The sequence below is a fragment of the Mauremys mutica genome, chromosome 3 (assembly GCF_020497125.1).
Source record: "Mauremys mutica isolate MM-2020 ecotype Southern chromosome 3, ASM2049712v1, whole genome shotgun sequence".
Taxonomy (NCBI): Eukaryota; Metazoa; Chordata; order Testudines; family Geoemydidae; genus Mauremys; species Mauremys mutica.
This window is the reverse complement of record NC_059074.1, coordinates 80637847-80661851: the sequence shown is the minus strand read 5'-3', so window position 1 is coordinate 80661851 and position 24005 is coordinate 80637847. Positions and strand designations below refer to the sequence as shown.

General features: G+C 35.9%; 1 protein-coding gene across 1 annotated transcript in view; it reads right to left on the bottom strand.

The window, feature by feature from the left end:
* Positions 1-23567, bottom strand: part of LIN28B (lin-28 homolog B) — a 114817-nt gene extending 91250 nt beyond the window's left edge. The window contains exons 1-2 of the mRNA XM_045011020.1: positions 23399-23567; positions 22346-22530 (exon numbers count right to left, since the gene is read on the bottom strand). Coding sequence (XP_044866955.1) covers positions 22346-22530; positions 23399-23408 — 195 coding nt within the window. The 5' untranslated portion in view covers positions 23409-23567. The remainder of the gene's footprint in view (positions 1-22345; positions 22531-23398) is intronic.
* Positions 23568-24005: the final 438 nt, after the last annotated feature.

The window sequence follows — 24005 nt, the reverse complement described above, 5'->3', positions numbered from 1 at the left end:
CTGGGGAGGAGTACAGAAGTCAATTTTAAGAGTCCTTTGGATCGATGAAACGGGGTTGGTTGTGTGGACGCATTCATTTTTAAATCGACCTAATGCAGCTAAATTCGACCTAACCCCGTAGAGTAGACCAGGCCCAAGGGAATTTTAAATTGTCAGTAGAATATGTTCTTTTAAGCTTAGCTGTAAACTCACATGATTAACACAGGTGAAAAGGTGTTAAAACGGATGAACTGCGAACTAAATATGATTTTAGCTGTGTGAATAAGAAAGAGTCTGAGCTGGTGCTATTCAACATAACGTGCACTGCATGCGGCAGCTTTGTGTAGCTGCTCCTTTACTCAGATGGTGAGGAGGAAGGATGTTTTGCTACACAAGTTCTTTCCTAGTCAAGTGACATTTCTGTGTACGTATCTGACACAGAGACACCATTTTACAGTATGCTGAATTCTAATACTAATCAGTAAGATTATATGCGTTAACATGATCTATTTTAATCTTAAAATTAGAAATATAAACGAAGACCAGCCCCCACAGAAACTGTAAGCCTCTGTTACAAACTGGGACTAAGGAGGGGGGAGAAGAGTGGAGAGTGAAAACATCTGAAGTATGCACACATGCCAGCATGTTTTAACCTGGATTTTTTTTTAATCAAAAGCGAACTTTTTGAATGAGCTAAAAAAATTTGGATATGGATAAGAGAGGCCATTTGTTGGGCATTAATACAGTATTAAGGACAGGTTAAAAACTAAAACATAGTCTGTATTTTTCAAGGGTTTGTAGTAGAAAAGCTTATTTGAATTACAGACCATTGAACACTACATGTTTAACCACTGTGGGTACTAATGTTGAGTGTTTTGTTTTTAAAAATTTAGGATAACAAAGATTATGAAATCTTGGATCCACTCTGAAGTCCTTTTTAAAATAACCTTAGTACTATATACAGTATATGTACAAAACCTTTCAAATCCTAGCGTTAGGCAGCTCTGTTAAAAAAACAAACTCAAATCTTCATTTTCCTGTTCCCTGAGGCCTTGCACTCCTTTTTCTGACTTCTGCACTCATGTTTTAATCCAACAGTGGCATTCTCTGACCTTACCAGTGTCTTGTATGGTTAAAGGTTCACAGAGAGGGGTCAAGAGAGAGCATGACCAGAAGACTTGTGAAAAAGGAAAACAAAATGGAGGAGGGGCTAGGAGAAGGGGGCACCCTGAGAAGATGAAGGGAAGCCAGCAGAAATGCCTACAGCATATTTTGTTCAGCTCCAGTGAAGTAGCATTTCCTTATCACAACTGAAGAACAAAAAGGGATTTCTTGAAACATCTTCCTAGGTCAACCCAAAAAACTTTCTAAGGGATATCTTGAAAGGATTACCTACCATAAATGATATGCTATTAGTAAATAACCTAAGGATCTATGTAAACATAATGATCCACAATATGCAGAGGTCTATAATTTGAGCTGATGAGAGGAAGATTGTTTTGAAATGTGTGTTCCTACCTTTTATCCTAAGAAAGGACATAGGAAAAATCCTAAACAGTTTCATTCGGCAAGAAAAAAATACAGTCTTCTATAGTATAATATAAAACACGGTCTTTAAATGGAAAAATTTATCTATTTCGTATTAATTTCAGGGATAGCATTCCCTTTGGAAATATTTGCTTCAATTAAGCTATTGGGTTTACAAAAGAGTGAGGGAAGAAGAAGGAGGAAATGTGGGGTTTTTTGGATAATAAATTAATGGGCACAACTGAACCAGATTGAAAAAAAAAAACCACCATTGATAGCACCATGCTTATTTACCAGAATCTGGGGATCAGTATCACTCTGTAAAAGCAACATACTGATAAAGACACCTTGTGTGAATGATTCACTCAATACAGTCTACATTAGAACAACATCCCAAATACATTAACATTTTGCTAATATACCAAACATTGCGATCATGGCTATTCCGAGTCTGCAAAAATTATTGTTTCAGAAACAAAGGGTTGTGCCCATCTTGTTCAACCTACAAAGCGCCACCTAAGGCTGTGATCCTGCATGCACACATGTACTTAACTTTATGCACTGCAAGTGCATAAAGCTCAGCATACACTTTGCTCTTTGCAGGAATAAATTCCAAATTACTGCAGTAAAAAAGGACCAAACAACAACAGTTTTAATAATTCGCTTAGATTTGGCTTATTTTCTAAAACATAGCTAGAAGCTATGGGGCAGGGGAAGGCACTGGAACGTCAAACCATAAACAATTTTATTAAAAAAAAGTACTTCATCAGTAAGACCCTGATCCTGTATCATGAAAGAGCTACTGAGCTTAATGAGCCCTGAGATCCCAAATGGGACTCCATGCAAGTGTGGTAGTCTGCCTATACAAAACAGCTTTCAAGATCGGGGCATAGACAAGATATGTATAAACAAACACCTTTCCTATCTGTAAATGTTGTACTTTCTATAGTTACAATTAACACCTATGACTACTATAACTGAGTAAGTTAATTAAGCAACTCTATTCTTTTCAATTTGTCTAATGTATGTTTTATAGCACTTTCCATGTAGTCAAAAAGAACAAGAGTACTTGTGGCACCTTAGAGACTAACAAATTTATTTGAGCATAAGCTTTAGTGGGCTACAGCCCACTTCATCAGATGCATAGAATGGAACATATACTGTAGTAAGAAGATATGTATACATACAGAGAACATGAAAAAGTGGAAGTAGCCATACCAACTGTAAGAGGCTAATTAATGTAGTCAGTTTTATGTTTCCCCTGTATAATCAGCTTCCTCTCTTGTTGAAAAGCCCTTAAAAATAACAATGGCTTTGTTTACACTAACAAAATGTTATAGTTGTTATTCACCACTGGTGCCGCTCAAACTAGGATAGCAGTGGTGGAAACAGTAGTGCAGACAAACCTCCGTGTCATACTGTAGTGTAGAGAGTCCAAAGATCATATTGTACTATCACTTTTTAAAGGGAGTATAGATGTCTGCTTAAAAATCATAGCAAGATTGGGCTCCAAGATTTTAAACACTTTGAGACAAATTCTGTGCTGGGTTTTGCTTGTACATCCCCATTTCTTGCAATAGCATTACATGGTAGGATAGAATTTGGCCCCGTGTTCACTTTGGTAGACAAATTAAGGACCTTGCTCCATGCATAAGGACTCTTGTGCAGAGCTCATTCCTGGATCAGGGCCTCACTCATACAAGTCCATTGAAGTCAATAGGACTACTCAGATGAGTGCGTATTACACATACAAGTAAGCGTTTGCTGGATCGAGAGTATATGTATCATTAACATAATGGTGTGTGTGTTGTGTGTGTAACATTTCATTACATTTCTCTATTGCTGCAATTCTTCAATTTGTTTTAACATTGTCAACTTTCATTGTTTTAATTGTCTGCTTTTATTATAAGTCCAGTTTCTGGTACATCACCTTTTCAATAGAATATCGCCTGATATTTAAAACAAAAAATCCTTTAAAAAAGTAAGATTTTTTCTGCTTTCTTGCTACCTGCATACACACTAGCAAATTTCATAGCTATAAAATTCACCATCCGCACACTTCCCCAGGTAGTGTAGCAATGGTGAAACCTGTGGTAGAGACAAGGTTCTGGTTCCACTGCTGCAACCACTGGTGGAGCTACATACGTGTAAATTATAGTTGCATAGAGATCAATTCTTCCTCGTGTCCAAGCTCTGCTTTGGGGCGACTTAAGACTTACAGATGCAGAACCAGTTCAACCCTGCCATTAGTTCCAGCAGCTGATGAGCTGCTTTAATCTATAGCACTGGAGTAAGGTCCTCTAAGAGATTTCGCACTGGCGGAGAATCTTCATAAGGGGTTCTATTTTGTCATTCCCCCATTGGTGAAGTAAGAAACAGGACAGGTTAAGGGGCCAGCCCTGTTATCTCTGCCAACTATTTATCAGTAGGGAGTGCCCAGATGGAGTTTTGCTACTGCTGAACCAAACATTTCTGTAAATGATTTTTTTTAAAAAAGATATGTCAGGAGATAATATGTAAAGATGCTCTCTTAGAAATTGGCTTTTTAAAAAGTAGCCTATTTAAAAAAATTGAATTTGACAATGTCCTAACAAACTCTGAAAATTTACAAACATGAAAGCAACGTGTTAACCTCTCATTTTAACATATTGTTTGGTAAACAAAAAGTGGTCTATAAAACAACTGATGCTTGGGCCACTAAATTCTCTTATTCAAAGCACATAATGCTACATCCAGAGTTTAAAAGCTTGGGGCCTGATCACACCATTCCTGCAGAATTCCTCTCTAATGCGGAATTCTGTTGTAAAACTGATAGTACCTTATGGCCCTTGGACTAAAAAAAACAAACAAAACCCCACCACCACCCTACTCAAATACAGTACCAATTGAGTATGTCAACAAAAATGTCATTAGACAGGGTTCAGAGGAATGGAACAATTAAAAGGCTCCAACATAATTACATGTTTTGAAAAGCATTATTAGTACTTGGGGATTTCAAAAGCAATCAAATATAAATGTAAAAAAAGAACACCGATAGAAGTTTACACCAGAATTTTACATAAAGTTATCAACCCTAAAGAAAACATCAGCTAAGCATTCCAGTAACTTAATATGTACAATGAAAAATAACCAAAATATCTTGTAACACGTTCCCTATGTCTAATTTATATCTTTAGCTATTGCCATCAATAGTACATATGAAATGCTTGATTAAAACTGGGGAAAAATCACAGAGGTAATATTTGCATTGTTAAATAATTCTGGTTTATAAATAATTTTACAAACAGGTTTACCACCTAACAAACTAACAATAAATATCATGGAAGATATCTACAACATAAGAGTTAAATACAATAATCTTTAATCACAACATTATGTTCTTTTGATACAAAATCATAGTTATCTGGTTTTAACATAAATTTACATTTCAAAAAACCCTCCAGAACATACATACATCTATTTTTAGAACAACCTATTACAGGTAAATGTGTTATCAGGGTCATGATGAGAGTACAGAGAGCTAGATCCTCACTTGGCGTAAACTGACATGATCCCATTGAAGTCTGTGGAACTACACTAATTTATGCCAACTGAGAATCTGTCCCAGAATGATTACATCATCATCACTGCTTTTTTTGATCGAAGAGAACATTTGAATACACTCATGCACACAGATTTGTCTGTTCTACGAAGATTTGTCCTACTAAGAAATTCAGAAAGCTTTGCTCATTCTTTAATATTAAAATAGTTACCACCTCAGTCCTATGTCAGGATCTGCCAACGCAACCCCCTGCACGCAATGAAAATCAATGGATCAAGGTCTATTTTAGAAAATGTATCTTAATGAGACTTTCCTTATAACAGAATTCTCAGTGTGGATGAAGCATTTTTAAAAGAGAGAATAATGATGTCCTCTCCTCCCCCTTATTTATTTAATTCACAAGCATTTAGGGCCTGATATTACAGTCCTTACACAGAGAAAATTCCCATTAATCCCAACAGGAATTTTGCCTGGAGAGCAATGGAGAGCAACTGCAGCAATGGACCCTGTGTCCAATAATTATTTAGATCTAAAACTGTCATATCTTTACAAACTTAATCTGGAAACCCCTTGTTTACATAAGTAGTCCTTACTCAAAAGAGTAAATGTTTGCAGGATTAAGTCCTACAATAATTAATCTATCTGAATCTCTCTCATGTGAGAGGACCATTTTTTCCTTCAAATCAAACAAGAGTAAAAAATGTTAGGGAGTATATGACAACAGCTTTCTTGCTGTTTGTGTTACAGCATTAAAAAAAACCTAAGAAATCATTTAGCAGAAAAGTGTAAGGTACAAGATCAAAAGGAAGCTCAAGAACATTTTATAAAAATATATAGGATTAAAACATTTGATTCAGATAGAAATAATAGGTATTTTGTTGCTGATGAAAAGTTATGGCTTTATGTTTACCGAGTAAAATTTACAGAAAAAATACTCAAGGCTCTTAAATACTTTAAATTAAAATATCCTTCTTTAGCAGCACACATTTTACTTAATAAATAGGAAGAAATCTAGTTACTGATTTGAGGACTGAAGAAGCCAGAGAATTTCTAACTTTTCACTATAACTGCACACATGCCTCCAGAAAAGTATACTTGTGTTTATTTTGAACAAAAAATAAACAAGCAAACCAATCATATCATTATAAAATTATAACTTTTTCCTTTTTAATAGGATTTATCTTTGCAGTATAAACAAAAAGAAATAAGGCACCACAATACTGCTGTTAAAATGTGTTTATCATCATCAGATTTCTCTTTGACATAAAAAGCAATCCCAACCCCCACACAAAAGCTAGGTGGGTGGGTACCCCTCCCCCATCTCAGTTACCATGTGCGTTCTGAGAAAATATGGTAACATTCAGAAACCTCAAAAGGTAGCTAGAAGACGGAGTAGGAAACATTTTCCTCCTAAGCTCAGCACAACTCTACAGTGCAAACTTTAGAAAGATGCAAAGGATTAGTACTGGGTTTTTTTTAAACGTTACTATCTTGAATTACATATCCTAAGCATTACTAAAATAAAAGCATGGTTTTAAACAAGGAGCTGCATTTCAAGATAAACATCAATTATTGTAAGCATGCATCCTGTATTATGAATTCCATATGATCCATTTCAACCAAAATTGTTACAAATGCTAAAATTGGATTTCTAATGTCTGATTCATTCTGATTCACCTTCAACCCTATCTCTGACTCACTAAAAGGGAAGTCACATGACTAAAGCAGCGAACGAAAGAACCGTTTTCTTTCCTTTCTGGGGGGGAGGGCAGGGGGAACACCCAAAACCTTTCTGAAAGACAAACAAAAGCTTGGTATTAGCTGTGCAGGGCTATTCATGGGTGGGGCCTGCATGCCAAAAAGCTGTAATGGGCTGAGGTTAATCTTAATGGGGGCCCACTTTAACCTTCTGAATGCACCAAAAAAACATGAAAACAGCATCCACTCCCCAGGTCTACTTGCAACAGCACTCCCATGAAAACAACAGGCATTTTACACAGGGCAGAACTACAACAGGAACAGTTCTACTGGAGCATCATTTACAATTCAGAAACAATGAAGCCTCTTTGTTTTTTGAGAATCATCACTACAGTGCTGCCATCTTTATTTTTTTTAAAATACCATCCCCCCACTCAGCACTATATACACTTCAGGAGCTTCTTGAATAAATAGGAGTATCCGATGACCAGGCTGTTGGGTGGTCCTAAAGTTTTGAAATAAAGGCTGTATACTTTATTTGGGATGCAAAGATAAGAACAAAGTGTTGGGTGTTTGTTTAAACCTAGGTTCAGTTTAAAAGTGGTTACATCATTAATAGTGCTTCATGTAAACATATGCTACTATTGTTCTAAGTGTCAGCATAAATATAACCAAATTTTTGAAGGAAAAAAATGACTATACTCGAATAAATCCTGATTTGTTTTATTTTTATGTATTAAATCTCTAAGCCGTATTTACAGCAATCTATTTTTAATTATTCTGCAGTTGGTCACACTTGGTCTTTACAATGGAAAAACAAGATAACCTATATTCTCACTGCACTAATATATGGATAATGTTTCCCTCTAAATCACATTGAAAAATATATAGCCATTTCACTTTATGCAATAACCAAATTTAACCTTATGCATTTTAAACTTAAAAAAGTACTGCCTTCTAGAACGAGTCAGATCCTCAGAACAATCCCTTATGTGAGATATCATTTGGATTCTCACAGACATTAAGTATTTTCAGTACTGTATCGTGCTAAATTAGCTGCCTTTTAAAACACTTTAAACCATATTAAGAGACTAATAAAAAGAGAATCTTTGAATCTTCTACATCAATCACTAGCACTATTAACTAGAGGCAGAGGACTGGGTTATAAATGGCCCAAGGAAGTGATAGGCAATGAATAGCCCGCCCCTGACCCTGGCTTCCCTGGTTTGATCAAGAGAGGCTGCAACCTGAGCCAAAAGGGTGCAAATTCCTCACCATTCAGAATTCTTCAATGGAGTGGGGGAGGAAACTGTTAAGGAGGCACACATCCAAATGCATCTGCATGCAGACTCTGTTTACAACTTAACCTCTGAATTACTCTGTTCTTACATACAAAAAATCACACTGAATTTATTTAAGTTCATGGAACGCCCAGGTGTATTATATCTGTTAGAAAACTGCAATATATTATATGCCTCCTTTTAAAATGAGTATCTGTTTCTTCTACTTAAAACCTTAACTGGCTCATGGTTCATGCACAACTATGCTTTGTTTTTGAATCATTCATTTTAAAAAGTCAAATTAAGGACCCAATCCTGCTTCCTCTGCAGTCAATGGTTTTGCCACTAATTTGAACAGGAGCAGGATTGGCCTGATTGTGTCTTTGAATCAATCATGCCATTTAATCAATATTTTAAAAAGAAACATTGAAGAGCTGAAAAAAAGGATTCCAGGTGTTCTGTTCATTATGTTAGTTTTGGTAATAATCAGCTATTATTCATACAGTTCAAAGTGACAGCTTTGGAGAAAAATATGCTTAAGTGGAAACTATTCTTGAAGTAATTCAATTCAAATATCCTTTTGAACCAATGGAGTTACTAACAGTGTTTAACCTGTTTAGATTGCAGCACCCTCATTATAAAGGCAGCAGGAAACTAAGCCAGTTTTATATAGGCTGAAGAAACATGTACTACTTGAATATGAACATCACACAGTGAATGAGGAATAAATAAAACATTTAGATCAAAGAAATCACAGATATATCTGTGTAAGAAGCCAGAGGGTGAAAACAGAGGGTCTGATGCTCCACACTCATCTGTGTAGTACTCTATTGCAATCAATAGAGCTATAGAGCATAAAAAAGGTGTAAGTAGAGATTCAGGCCCAGAGTATCTACAATCAGTAATGGACCAAAAGTTATTATATTGCTTTGGGAATGGAATGGTCATGAAATGGCACTGACCAATATAAAATCCATCTGAAAATAAGTATGGTCTCTTCGATTACTTTACACAGCATGCTGCATGATCAAAAACAACAAACAGCAAAGATGGTTAGACATATTCATTCAGTGAGGCTTTGAAAGATGCAAAATGTTCTTTTAAAAAATAAACATTTAATACACACGTCATTTTTATATTAAACAATTCAGATCAGTAATGTTTAAACTGGTTTATTTTGGCTATCATTTGGATTTATTTTACTAGCTTTTGACAAATACAATTCTACTGTGATTTTTAAGATAAAAATTGATATTATAAATATGGCTGGAAAGTTTTGTACAGATCTCCTACTACTGTTTCTCACCATTTGCTTCATGGAAACCAGACAGTTCAACAACTGAACAAGTGTTATTGACAAAGAAAATATTTTCTGTAATAAATATGTCAAAATTCTTTTTTTACTATAGTAATGTAATACACCTCTAGCCCGATATAACACGACCCAATATAACACGAATTTGGATATAACGCGGTAAAGCAGTGCTTGGGGAGGGGAAGGGTGCGCACTCCAGCGGATCATAGCAAGTTTGATATAATGCAGTTTCACCTATAATGCGGTAAGATTTTTTGGCTCCCAAGGACAGCGTTATATCGGGGTAGAGGTGTATTTAGTATCTTCTAACAAGCAAATTCAACCATAGTTCTGAATAAACTATATGTTATTTGATAATCTTCTTCCACAGAGATTAAGAGAACTAGCTATCTTTCCATCATTTTCTACAATTTGGCACTGATGCAACTGTGCCTCATAGAAGTGCCTAATAATGAGCTGTATACTCCAAATTAAATACACAGTGTTGGACAAAAGTTATTCAAATAACAGATAGTAAATATATTAGTCTCGCAACAAAATACTAATAGGATTCTTTCTCTTAAAATGTAGATTTTTATAAATCTATATTCTGCTATAGATTATTTAAAAGAAGGCTGATTTGAGAATATTTATTGTCTATTTGAAACCCTAAGAATTCTAAACTTGCATACCCACAAAGGTGAAGCTGCATTCGAACTAACCATTAAGAACCTGGTGAAACAAAACAAAGGAAGCCAATGGTGCAATTTCTCTCACATAAGATGTAAACATGAGGGGGTCACACGCTACCTTCAGTGCACATGCACAGCTAAACGTGCTACATTACATATATATATATATATATATAAACTTACGTTCATGCAAATGAAATGGCTACACAATTAATCTCCTTTTCATTCTGCTACTTAAAGGCTGTGAAGCGCTTGCTACTAAACTCCCATTGGAAATAGACAGAGCTATACTGAGTAATCACACCCAACATATAAAGAAACCTAATGCTTACTTGATAGGAAACTTGTGTTTTAAGGCCTCATTTTCCTCACTGAAGTCACTGCAAAAAATCCTTGGGTGAAATCCTGGCCCCACTGAAGTCAATGGGTATTTCTGCCACTATTTTAAAGAAGCCAGGATTTTACCCTCTTTGATTTCAACAAGACGGGGCCCTTAAAGTCTAACTAAAATATCCTGGACCTTCAATAGATAATTTGACTTTTTTCCTTAATTAAAACTAAGATGCGTTAATCATTTTTGCTTTAGAAAATTATTTCAAATTTTATAATAATTTAACAAGTGGACTATATTAATCTCTCTACAAAATAATGATATCATGATACACCAGAAGGCAATCATTTCATGTTGATTAGCTCAATATTTCTCAAGAGAATATAACATATTATAGCTATATTTCACAGCAGATCTAATGAGCTCAATATTGCTTAGCTCTCACTTTTTTCCTACTGAAAAATGTACATATACCAGTTATACAGTGAACTAAACAAACAATACTAAATGAAACAGATACTGTAAAAAACAGATATGAATACATAAGCACTACATCATTTTGTACACAAAAACTGTTTTCAGTACTGATACCTATATATAATTATTCTAACCATAGTCTTATTAAAAAAGAGAAACAGACTGCTCAGTCTACAATTTAAAACATTAGACATACTATTGAAATGTCAGAAGGTTAAAAATGCTCTTAAGACTTAATTTTGCTTTTCCAAAGGGATAGTGTTTAAAATGCTCCTGTATTAGAGCCTGGCCCTAGAAATCTTTATGAAAAGACATAGTCCTCAATTTAATGGGTCAACCCAAATGGGTAGGGCTACTCATGTGACTAAGTCTGCAAGATTAAGCCAATACACACAAGCATGACAAGCATGGAATGGTATGGCCTGTTTTCATTAAAAATAAACAACAGTAATATTTAAAAACTCCTTTATACATACTTTTTAAAACTTTGCAACTAAAAATTAAACTGCAGTAATACAAAAAAACACCCCTCCCTATAAAATGATATGCTATTTCGAAAGGTATTGATTTCTTTGAGGAAAACATGTCCAGGACTGATTTTTCCTGAAGAGTTTTACCCTCTGTGAAAAACAATGTATCAATTAGTTTATTAAAAAAAAAACATGTTTGTGTTCTCAAAAAAAATTGCAGACTTACAAAATAACATCCATTGACTTATATAATTTTAAGGACCAGAATACAAATTTTAATAAGAGACACTGGACCAAATTTGATGCTAATTTACACTTTAGCATATTAAAGTTCAATTTGCAGAAATATTTTTAAAATGGCAGTTAAAAATATACTTATTAAAACACAGAAAACCATATGTGTTCATAAAAATACATATCCATTCATACAGTAACATACTATATTGAGCACAATACTCAAAGCTGGTGTGGAGGTACAAGGCCTCCACCATGGTTCAACCTGCAAGTTTGGGGCAGTTCTCATGGCATTTCCCACTGGAGAGGCAAACTGCACCCATCAACAGGATGTGTATGTGTGGGGTGGGGGATATCACTCCATTTGGGGATCATCGCACAAATTTCTTCCGACATCCTTCCTTCCTGTGGGAAAGGATGCCCTGAGCTTAAGTAATTTTTCAACAGAAAAAACTAAAAATGCCTTATCAGCATGGGAGCTTTTCACATCTTAATGCATCAAAGCAGACTGGCAGATTAGTAGTCTATTGACAGGTTAGTCATATGAGATGGCGCATAGCACACATATATTGTACTAGAAAATAGTACATAGTAAACAGGATATAACGAGTTACATAATCAGTCTGGTCCATGAACTTGTGATCTACAACATCTTAAATTATATAATTTTAAGGACCAGTATACAAATTTTAATTAGAGACACTGGACCAAATTTGATGCTAATTTACACTTTATGTATCTCACAGGGACTATATCAGGACAGACTACAGTTCACTTTCACCACAAGAAAGCTATGATTAAATAACATTAAGGGTTTGTCTATACTGGAAACGCTACAGCAGCACAGTGGTAGTGCTTCAGTGTAGACACTACCTATGCCACCAGGAGAGGCTTTTCCATTGGCATAAGTAATCCACCTCTCCGAGAGGCGGTAGCTAGGTTGAAGGACCAATTCTTCCATCCACACAGCCCTGTCTACACCAGGGGCTACGTTGGCTTAATCACACCACTTAAGGGTGTTGATTTTTCACACCCCTGAGTGACATAGCTGGGTTCACCTAACTTTTTAGTTATGACCAAGCCAAAGGGTTTGAATTAAATCCATATCAGCAAGAAAATTCAGAGAGTAGGCTTAAAATCCATTCCTAATCCACCATGTTGGGCGTAGGTATTGAATGGGTTTCAAAAGTCAAGGGGACTGCTCATGTAAGACAGGTAGGAAGAATTTAGCACTTCTGTGCTGCAATACCTAAGAAAAACAATGTGGAATGATTTACGTATAATAGACCTGAATTTGTCTGAGTGATTCAACTCAGTCCCTTTGACATAGATCTATGTGATTTCTTGACCTCATTGTTTATGGCAGTTTAAAAAAAAGACAACATGCAGAGATAAGAGATGTGCTAATGATTCATTCAACTCATTATTTTCTAGTTTCACATCAACAATGGCTAATTCTTCAAATGCCCAAATTGTATGTCTTAGACCATACAACTCAACAGTATATGATATCAATACATGTCAAAATATTAAATCTATATGGGACTGATACAAAATCTACAGAAGCCAATGGGTCTTTCAGTTGACTTCAGTGCATTTTGGATCAGGCCTTTTATGCATTTGTACATTCCAAATATCAAAAGTCTAGTAAGCATTCTTGAGACATTACTGCACACACAGAGCAAATGCTTTTAAAGCCTATATTTCAGCCAATATTGTATTTTTGAAACTAGCCTATAAAGTTGACCAAGACTTTTCAATAATGCCTTGCAAAATGTTGTAAAAAAATGGAGTAGTTTTAAAGCTAGTGCACAGGGTTAGTTTAGAGATTTTAAGGATTTCTGTACTTCAAAAACAACCATGTTCGCATTTATTTTAGTCTGTTCAAAATTACACATGGGAAAGCACTTTTATGCTAAATCAGCTGAGAGATAACTTTGTTATGTGAATTGATATACCTATGAACAATAGAAAGTTATAACAAAAATGGTAAGGGAGCCTCAAGTGGTACTATAATAAGATCATAGTAGAAAAATAAAGCTGTGTATCTATAAATTACTGTGACTCATTAATAGGGGACCTCGACTGGGAAAATATTTCTTTGATGTGTCAGCTTCACTGATTAAAATACATACTCATTAGTATAATTATTCTTATAATAATATCCAATATTTTCTAATAAAGCTGTATACATTCCATAAAAACAATGAAGGAATTCTCAGGTTTTGGGCCAATTCCATATGCTCCAAATTAATATTGAATATGCCTTTTCTCAATGATTCTTACAAGCCAAATATCCTAATTAATAGATAATAGATAAAATGTTTAATATGGCCATTTTACTTTATACAACACTTGATAAGGTCCTAAATCCTGATCACTTTATTCACTCAAATACTCCCAGAAAGTAAAAGGAACTATTAATGTGAGTAAAGTGAATGGAATTTGGTCCAAAGTATCATATTCACCTTACGAAAAATAAAGGGGATTTACAATAGAAAATGAAAAAAACAAAGTAGCTTAAATTGTTTTAACATTCATTAATTATATTTAAAATAAAACAAAAACAATGAGTTACTTTCACTTTTTTATTTGTGTACCCCACAAATATTTTAAGGACAAATTATCTATGTTTTCTCTCTGATCAGGATGTAGATTTAAGCTTAATTTTTCCATTATATAACAAACTATAACAAATGTATACATTTCATAAACATATTAAATGTAACTACTGAGGAAGCACAGACCATTTTAATGTAATGAACACCTGAAAGAGAATGATTTCTGAAACACTTCAACATAAATATTAGCTTGGATATATTCTAACACGCAACTGAAACAAGGATATTTTCAAAAGAGAATTTTTGAAACCAACTCAAAGGAAATGACTACATTACAAATTATAAACTTGTCATTTCATAAAGTCATATTTTTAAATTATAACAACGTAAACACTAACATTCAATTGGAAAAAATAAAAAAAGATACAAGCCAAGCTCTAAACTATTAATATGTTGCTATAATTTTGGTAAAAAAATATTTAAAATATGAAAATATAATATTGCTACATTCTGTTCTTCACTAATATTCATAGTTATAGGAAAAATAATTTAAGTTATTCATTAGAATGAGACGTTTTAAAATAAATCTTTCTTGTGAAAATGAGACGATCATAGAACTAAATGTGATCATTAACTCAAGAGTTATGTTCTCCATACTAATTAACAAATATTTCACAGCTAATTTAGTGACAGCTTTCTTGTACTACCAATTAAATGGAATCAGAATACACATAACTATTTTTTTAATACTGGATAATTTAGAAACTCCCATTATTATAATAATCCATATTTAAAATGTTTTAAAGTAACAGCAAAACATGTTTAATTTATACATTAGAATGCTACAGTTTAGGGCTGATACTACAGACACTCAGAGAGATGTCAGAGTTGGGCTGGATTCTACCATCCTGAGGATCTACCCAAAGGATGGAATATGAAGGGCCAAGAATGCAGCCTCGCCTACTGTACTGATCTCCAGCATCCAGATGAACCTTAATTCCCTTAAAAAGCTAGCACTACTAACTCTGGCTCTCCATCCCCAACTGGAGCTATGCTCCCACAGTCCTAGCATTTGCATCTATAGAAAAAAAACACCTACTCTGTCTGTAGGGAAGAGGAAAGGCAGGTCGGCAGTGGTGTCACCCTGGAACCTGATTAGGTCTTCCCTAGACTAGATTGCCCCAATAGCTATACTGACCTTCCCCTAGTGGAGATGCAGCTTATACTGGCAAAAAAATGTTGCCAGAATTGCTTATACCCGTTTCTCAAATGAATTAAACTATACCAGCAAAATCAACTATTTTACGGGTATAATAGTGTCTACAGCAGGGCTTCTTGCTGGTAGAAAAATGTCTTAAAGAAACACAGCCCTCATTTATATTATGATACTGGTAAAAGTTTCTTGTGTAGACCTGGCCTGAGTGAATAACCCTTGAAAAACATAAAAGGATTACTGCCAATTAAATTATGTAATTGATAATTCAATTGACTCGTTTTTAGAAATTCCAGTTTCTGGAAAATCATCCTTTAAACAGCAGATCTATTTTGTTTAGATTCCCTTAAGAAATATTATACATGTTCTTCTGTTCTCTTGTTGATATTTATAATGGGCTTTTCAGCAAAGGAGTAAGGCCAAGGGCCTCAAAGATATTTAGGCTCCCAACTTCCCCTGGAGTCAATGGGAGTTAGGTATCTAAACATTTTAGAGAATCTCAGCCTATCTAAGCGTCTGACCTTGCCTTCACTGATGTCATCCTGACTGGCTATACAGGAGAAAGAGATTCTAAACAATGTGCTGTCAAAGTACAAGGTAAGTAAACTTAAAAAAGAAAGTGAGAAATATTTTTTCAGTTACAGTAATTGTATTAGGAACAAAATTTTCACACCAATGTGATTTACTTAGATTATAAGCTCTCTGAGGCAAGGCTGTCTTTTCACTGTATATAGAATGTACACAATGGAGCCCTGATCCCTAACTGGGGCTTCTTGGTGTTAACACAGGACAAATAACAAACAACAAAAATCTCCAAGTTGATTTTCTTTTAATGTAGGCACATATATCTGCTTGGATACCGTCACTGTATGAAGGGTAAAAAGTGCTCCAAACAGAATGTCCTCCTCCTCCCATCCTCCAAAGCTCATGCAAGACTTCCTCAGAGTTGGAGGAAGGGAGAAGTATGCTCTGGAGAAGGATTTGTAGACTTGTATTCCCCTCTGCTCATGCAAGGGAGCATTTGGTCCCAAATAATTGGGCCAATAGTAGGTCCCCTGAAGGTGTAATAATTTGTGATTTATGCCTGGAAAAAAATAATATTTACAATTGCTTAGCATGACAGGAGCTGATCCAACTCCATTCGCATCAATGGGAGTCTTTCCATTGACTTCAATGGAATCCAATACTGCATATGTCTTCAGATTAAAAACGCACAAAGATGTTAGCTTTAAATGTAAATAGATTCTGCTCAGAGGCATTTATCACAGATGAAGGCTTCCTTACTAGGATTCCCAAAGGAGAGGTTGGTTTAGTTAACTGTTAACCATATTGTAAACACTCATTAAGATTTTTTTGTGGTTCACCAGAACTAAAACACCACCACAAATCCCTCCACCCAGCATTTTAAAGCTGTTTCCAAACATCCAACCTATACACTCCTGACCCTGGTTTGAAGGGAGCAGCTCTCTTCCCCAGGAATCCCTCATCAGTTGTCCACTCTGCCGCCTCTCCTGGAATCCTCCCACATGACTATTCCATGATGGCCCTGGGCTCACACTGCCCCCACAAGCCACTGCCTAGATTCCCAATGAATGGGCTCAGGCCCCTGAGCAAGTCTCAGTACCAATAGCTGGGCCCAGATTTTTTATTGCAGATCTGAATTCAAGCCTGTTCCCTCTTATACCCTTGCTGTCAAAAGACACACATTTTGCTCCTCACTTGCTCACCTAAACCTACCTCACTCTCTCTCTCTCTCCTGGCTCCTCAAGTCTCTTCCATCCATTTTTATTTAGATTGGGGTTTGGGTTTGTGTGCCCCCAAGCAACAGTTCAGGAAGCCAGGTTAGGAGCAGCAAGTCTCACACAGAGACTGCTGTACTCCGAAGTGGCACTGCTATGTTGCACGCAGCAGGGGAAAACAGTCTGCCATTCTCCCCTCTTGCTCATCAAAACTTCAGGTCACTATGTGCAAGCTTTTTCAAGCCCTGATCATAATACACCTCTACCCCGATATAACGTGACCCAATATAACACAAATTCGGATATACCACGGTAAAGCAGCGGTCGGGGGGAGGGTGGGTTGCGCGCTCCGGTGGATCAAAGCAAATTTGATATAACACGGTTTCACCTATAACACGGTAAGATTTTTTGGCTCCTGAGGACAGCGTTATGTCGGGGTAGAGGTGTAAGAAAGAGATGTACTAGATCACTAAATGTACCCCCCTACACGGAGAAGATCTAGACCCTAACATTAGGGACATTAGATATTAAATGTAATACATTATGCCAAGTCCTGTATTTCTTGTACCAATAAAACTTTGCATGCCCTAGTTGACATCAGTAGCAGCTTTGGATACAAAAGAAATGCATGATCAGGTGCCTAATCTTAAAAATACAAACAACTTAAAATCTAGTAATTAAAAACAATAGCTGAAAAACAGATTCTATTTGGGGTATTATATCTGCCCCTAAATTCTCTAATCAATATTTTTGTTTCTTTTGTTTTACAGTTACACTGTATATTATTTTTGATGATTTTTTTCTCTATCACTTGTTGTGTGAAAGACCCACTAAAACAAGGGAAAGAGTGCAATTTACTATATACAAAATGAAGTCAAATGCACAAAGTAACTGGGGGGGGGGGGGAATGCCTCAGATTTCTTCCAGTTTCAGTAAACTTAAGTGTAAGAATAGTAGTTAAAACAAGTTTCAGATGGAAATGTGTGTTTTTAGCTAATGCCAGTCCTTTAAATGCAGATATAGAAAGCATCCTGTTTTAGGTCCTAAAATCCTTATGCAAAAATCAATCCCATTATGGCAATAATTTTGGACTGCAGGACCAGATCCTAATATAAGACATCCCCACTATCTGCTCTTCTAAACAAATCCACCTAGGCAAGGATTTGAAAATTCAGAAACAATATAAGGTTATGAAACTTTCATGTGTAATAAACACTTATAAATTGCTTCTATTTACATTTAAAACCAACAAAAACTGCTCTTTTTTGTGTGACCACATAAACAATCTTGTTAAGCACTTTCAAAGTTAAACCTTCTTCCCAAGGTAAACCATAGAATAATTAGAGCTGGAAGGGACCTACAGTGGGTCAGAGCTCACCCCTCTCCCTTGGTTAAAAAAAAGTTATATACAAACATCCCAGCAATCAAACTAACTTCAAGCATCAACCCTTTTACTGTGATCTTGGGACTAAAACCTCACATATAATCCCTTTTAGTTTACAGAACTGTAGACCTTTTAAACTGCTGTACTTAAACTTATGCAGAATCACAAGAAGCTTCTATCATTGCACACTCATTAGGCCCAGCTCTACCCTCTGATAAATACAAGCATCCCCCACTAAAGACAGGATCGATTATAATGCAGCTAATGTGGAATTTAAAGTGCAGAGAACAACAATACTGAGCCAAAACCAGTATTGTACAACGCTGTTAAGTCAATGGAGTTACACTATGCAGAATTTAGCCCATGATGTTTACTCTTATAAAAATAAAATGATAGTCCCATTAATGCAATTTGAGTAGGAAGTGATTCAGAAACAAACAGGTTAACTATTCTATAACTTCCTTTTGGAAATAATGAATAGCTCAAACAAAAGATCAGCATGAAAACGTTTAATACATGGACTGGCATATCCAAACCAAAGCTGAAAAGGAGTTGAGTGTAAATGTTTACAAATGTACTCTACTTTAATTATAATATATAAATATAGAGAGACCTCTGGTATGTTTCCATCTGAAATAATGGGTTTGGCTCTGAGTACCTCATTACCAGAAAGATAATGACAAGCTGAAGGTAGTTCAGAGAAGATCAATCAAAATCAGAGTGCTGAAGGGAATAACTTAAAAAGAAGAGTTAAAGGCTCAATACTGCAGCTGTTCCATGCACAGAACTTCTATTGACTTAAAGAAGTATGGGCTCTAAAAAAGACCTAAATATGCACAGCTTAGTTAAGCAATGACAAAGGGAAAACATGATAATAGTCCACACATAATTGAGGGGTGTAAACACCATGGAGGGAGATAAATTATTTACAGTGCTACAAGAAATATAAGTGGAAATAATAGGATGAAATCATTAAACGGAATTTGGACTGAATATCAGGAAAGTCTTCCTGACAGCAAGATCTCTTAGGCTTTGAACAATTTCTCAAGTGAAGGGGGTGGAAAATCCTATCATTTGGAATATTTAAAGCTAGGCTAGAAAAAACACTAAAAGTGTATTTGTTGGGAACAATCCTACATAAGCAATCCTGTATAGGTACTAAATTATGTAGTGGGTTTTTCCTATTTTTTTTCTGATACATAGTATCTAAAAAGTCTGTCGGGTATCTGTATGTATGCTATGCCCCTGTACATAAGTAGGTGCTGTAGTAGAAGACACACTAATTCTAAAATTGCATACAGCAATATTTATCCAGACAAATTTATAATATAACTGCAAACCCTTTCTCACATGAGCAATCCTTCTGACTTCAATAGTCAAATGATTAAGAACTAATTGCATGAGTACAGCTTTGGAAGATGGGGCCCACTGAAAGTACAGATACTAGACTCTATTTTAATAGCATGCAATCTCTTCTTTGTATAACATTTCAGATTTTAAAAGGGCCTTATGTTGTTGTGACTATCTATCCACCAGTGGCTACTGTCACCTTCAAATCAGCTAGCCAAGTAGCACAATGTATTCTATAATAATGAAGTTAGGCATTGCTTCCCCCCATTATATTAAACCTTTGGGAGAGAGAAGAGACTAGTGTCACCATAAGCCCTGTATCTAATGAATATTTCCACAAGAAAAAACAAAATGAGATATATTAAAATACTTTCTCTGATGAAATGAGAGCAATTAATTATGAACCACTGATAAATTAGTGCACTAAGACATATATTTGAGGAAAAATTCAAAATTATTAATGAGGTTCACAGTTTAAACCAATTAGCTATACTATCTTTTATGGCATTGCTTGCCAGCAGAAATCTGTAAATCCATACAAATATTTATGACATGTAGATTAATACAGTATCTACAAACATTTACACTTGAAATTATTTCCTCTTACACACACCAGCATAACTCACTTATTGGCTTATTAAATGTCCCCATCTTCTATGTGACAAAAAAGACAAACTGGCTTCAACATTTCCTACAATTTTATTAGATTATCTTTTGACTTTCTATGAATATTTTCCATTGTGTAAGTAAATTACAGGACTTGCTTTAAAGTGTGTATCAGTAGCAACGTCCTACACATAATATGATCACTTAACATCTTTCTGCAGTTACACAGTTCTAAGAATACTGTTTTCAAATATTTTATTAATCAATCTGCTATCCTTTAAACACTTGTTTTTTTTTAATATTAGAGGAGCAAAGAGAACAAAATATACCAAGGTATTAGACACAGAGAACTTTTTTCCCCTTTCTTTCATCTATAAAATACATTTATGTAATTACAAAGATCAATTAATGACCTAAAGACAGTTCAGAGGGGGGAAAACAGATTTGATAATGATTTCAGTAATTCGGTCTCATGAAAAGCAGCAGCAAAGGAGCTGCTTCATCCACGCCTGACAGTGCGAAGCAGGAAGTGTAAAAATTTAAAAACAAAGTATTCCTTTTACATTAAAAATAAAAGCTCTATTTTATTTCACAGTTATAACTAATTCCACATGCAAACAGACACTATGGATAAGTAGGCCCTGGAGGCAGGGGTGGACATATCACAATAAGGTCAAATATCTACCCAAACACCACCACAAAGCAAAGCAACACGCCAGCAGACATTGTTTCTTAGGTTTCAGTTATCTCCTATCAGCTTCATCCTAAATATATATTCCTTAAATGTGAATGATGAAAATGAGCCCAAATGTACAATAATATGTGGAATAAAACTAGACCATCAAGATAGAATATCATTTAACAAAACCTCCCCCAAATCATTGTAAACGTCATAGGAAATGGACAACTACCTGAAAAGTTAAGATGCCTTTAGCTTTCCTGACATGGCCATTACCCAGCCTGAAACAAACAGTCTCTTTAAACTTTGCAGATATTCTTTTCTTTTTCTTTGATCAACATTTTTGAGAAGGCTGATGAAATTCAAAATGTCATTCTTGCAATTTGGGACTAATACAAGCATGTGGGAGATCTAGGCACACTGGTTTCTCACAAATCACGTCAATAACCTTGGAGGAAGTTTTCTAAACTTCCTGATTAACATTTCTTGCAGCTGAAGCTTTTTCAAATGAAGACATTTTCCTTAGAGTTTCCATGTACAAAATAAGGCTCTAGATATTAGTTAGGTATGTTAAAAATATAAACAATGGACACGTCTTTATGGTCAGTGTCTTTAAAGAGACAGTGTCCTTAGTCTTATTTACTACTGGATCTGTTTTCCAAAAGAGATTTTTAAAACACACATCCACAGTTTGAGTTTGATGAGTCATGTATTATCAGAGGGATGTTTTCAGGTCTGTATTTTGCAAAATAAACCTATTAATTACATTTACTTTTCACCAACTAATCTGGGATGAACTACTTTTAAAAATGTCTAACTATACAAGAAGAGTGTTAAAAGAAAAATATGTTCACAACAGACCTAATTGGTGAATATATTTATGTATCCTTTTCTGTGTTTATTTTTTTAATTACCTTTGCACAGAAGGACCTATCTGCTCCTGAGCAGACGACATAACTGAAAAGTTTAAACCTTATTAAAAACAGGATTTGGGATTTTTAAAAAAAAGAATTCAAAAAGAAAAGTTTGTACTCCAGCCTTGCATTGTTAAGAGATAAAATATCCTTTTGCACAACCCACCAACTATGGATGCTGATCTTATTTGAGTTTTAATGGGGTGATGTAGATAGAACCCCTTCTTAGAACAGTTTTTATTACATATATACAGATGCATTTAAATATCTAGAACGATAGATTGTTTCCCTTCCAGTGTAACTCTATCACCATTGAACTCAACCCAAGGGCCGAGGGGGGAGGGTGGAAAAGATGGGAGACAAAAGTTGGTCTTACTTGGTGTACAAAAACATCAACTGGAGACTCCAAAGGGTTTCCTTCCCGGTTGATCATGGAGATGAACCCGAATCCCATTCGCACATTGAACCACTTGCAATGGCCTGTTCCGTGCAAAACCTGGGATTCCTCCTCTTCCTGCTCCGGCAACTTCCCGGGCTCGTCTCCACCTTTACTCGCCCCTCCTGAAGGGCGGGGGGGGGGGGGGGGAGACACAGACACAAGATGCAAAGCAAAGAGTTAAATTCTGGTAAATGTCCTTTGCCTTGTACAAAGGGATTGCTACACAGAGGAGAGAAACATACACACACACACCCCACACCACCCGCACATTACAAAATCAACCCGTTTTCTTTCCCTGCAGAGAAAACCATTAAAAAAAGCAAACCCACAACCCAAAAAGCAGCCAGGGTAACAGAGAGGAAACCACGCATATGCTCGCTCGCTCGCTCTCTTTCTCCCAGAACAGCCCACGTTTCTGTATATACGTGTATTTTTCCATTTCACGCCAACTTTCAGCCATACTACACCACAGAACGCGATACTTTACTTGAATATTGCTGGTTTAGGACCGATCCCATTTTCCAACAGAAATGCTCAGCTAAATTATTCTCTTCTTGTAAAGCGCGGGTGGGGGTGAAGAGGGAATGAGCAAAAACGGGGCAGATTGCACAACAACGTGTTATTGCACATGCAGCGGCGGATCCAGCACTATTTTCCAACGTGCATCCACCCCCCACCCCTTGGAATAACTTTCAGTTAAAGTTGGGGGGACAGGTGTACAAACGTTTTCTCATCCCACCACTGAAACTGTGCTTAATCGTACAGGAACAATTCAAACAATAGCTCCCTGAACGCTTTTCAAGTTGTGTGAATCGGTGTGGGCGGTACGGAACATTTTTGGAAATCCGTAACAATAGGTTTGTAGAAAGCCCCCTTGCGCGATCTGATAAAAAAAAAAGAATGGTGCCTAGTGGGGTTAAAAAGAGGAGGAAGGGGAGGGGAAGAGAGAGAGAAAAAATCATAGAAAAACAATAGAATAAGAAAATTAACCTTCGGCCATGTTGCCCCACGGGCCCTCTGCTCCAAACTCGTGAGATGAAAACTTTCCCTTTGGATCGAAGTGGTCTTCTGCATCAATCTAACATCCTGATTTTGAACGATCACAAATTTAGCTCGCATGGTCTAATGTGCTTTCCCTCTTTTGATTTTTCCCTTTCTCTCTCCCTCAGTTTCTGGCCCCCTACGCACACGTGACTTTGTCAATTACATGCTTTCTTGCGACTAATTTCACATCGGATCCTTAAGGGGTTGGCAAGAGTCTGAAGTAGCCAATCGCCATTTCAATTTAGGCTGACACACCAAAATAATTTATGAATGAACAAGAAAATTCAAATACGAACTTGTATTACAGCTAATTTTCACACTTCACGGTAAATCAAGATGACGTATTTTGGGGGTTTCTGTGCGCGTGTGTATATACACATATATGTAGAAATACACGTATAGCTACATAGTTACACCCCACCTCAGGCATACAACTGAGATTATTACTATATATATGTACAGTCATAGGGAGGAGATATATTATGCGACTAGACACACAAATATGTATACAGGATCACATATGCTATGTTATGTGCACTCTGTACAGATACAC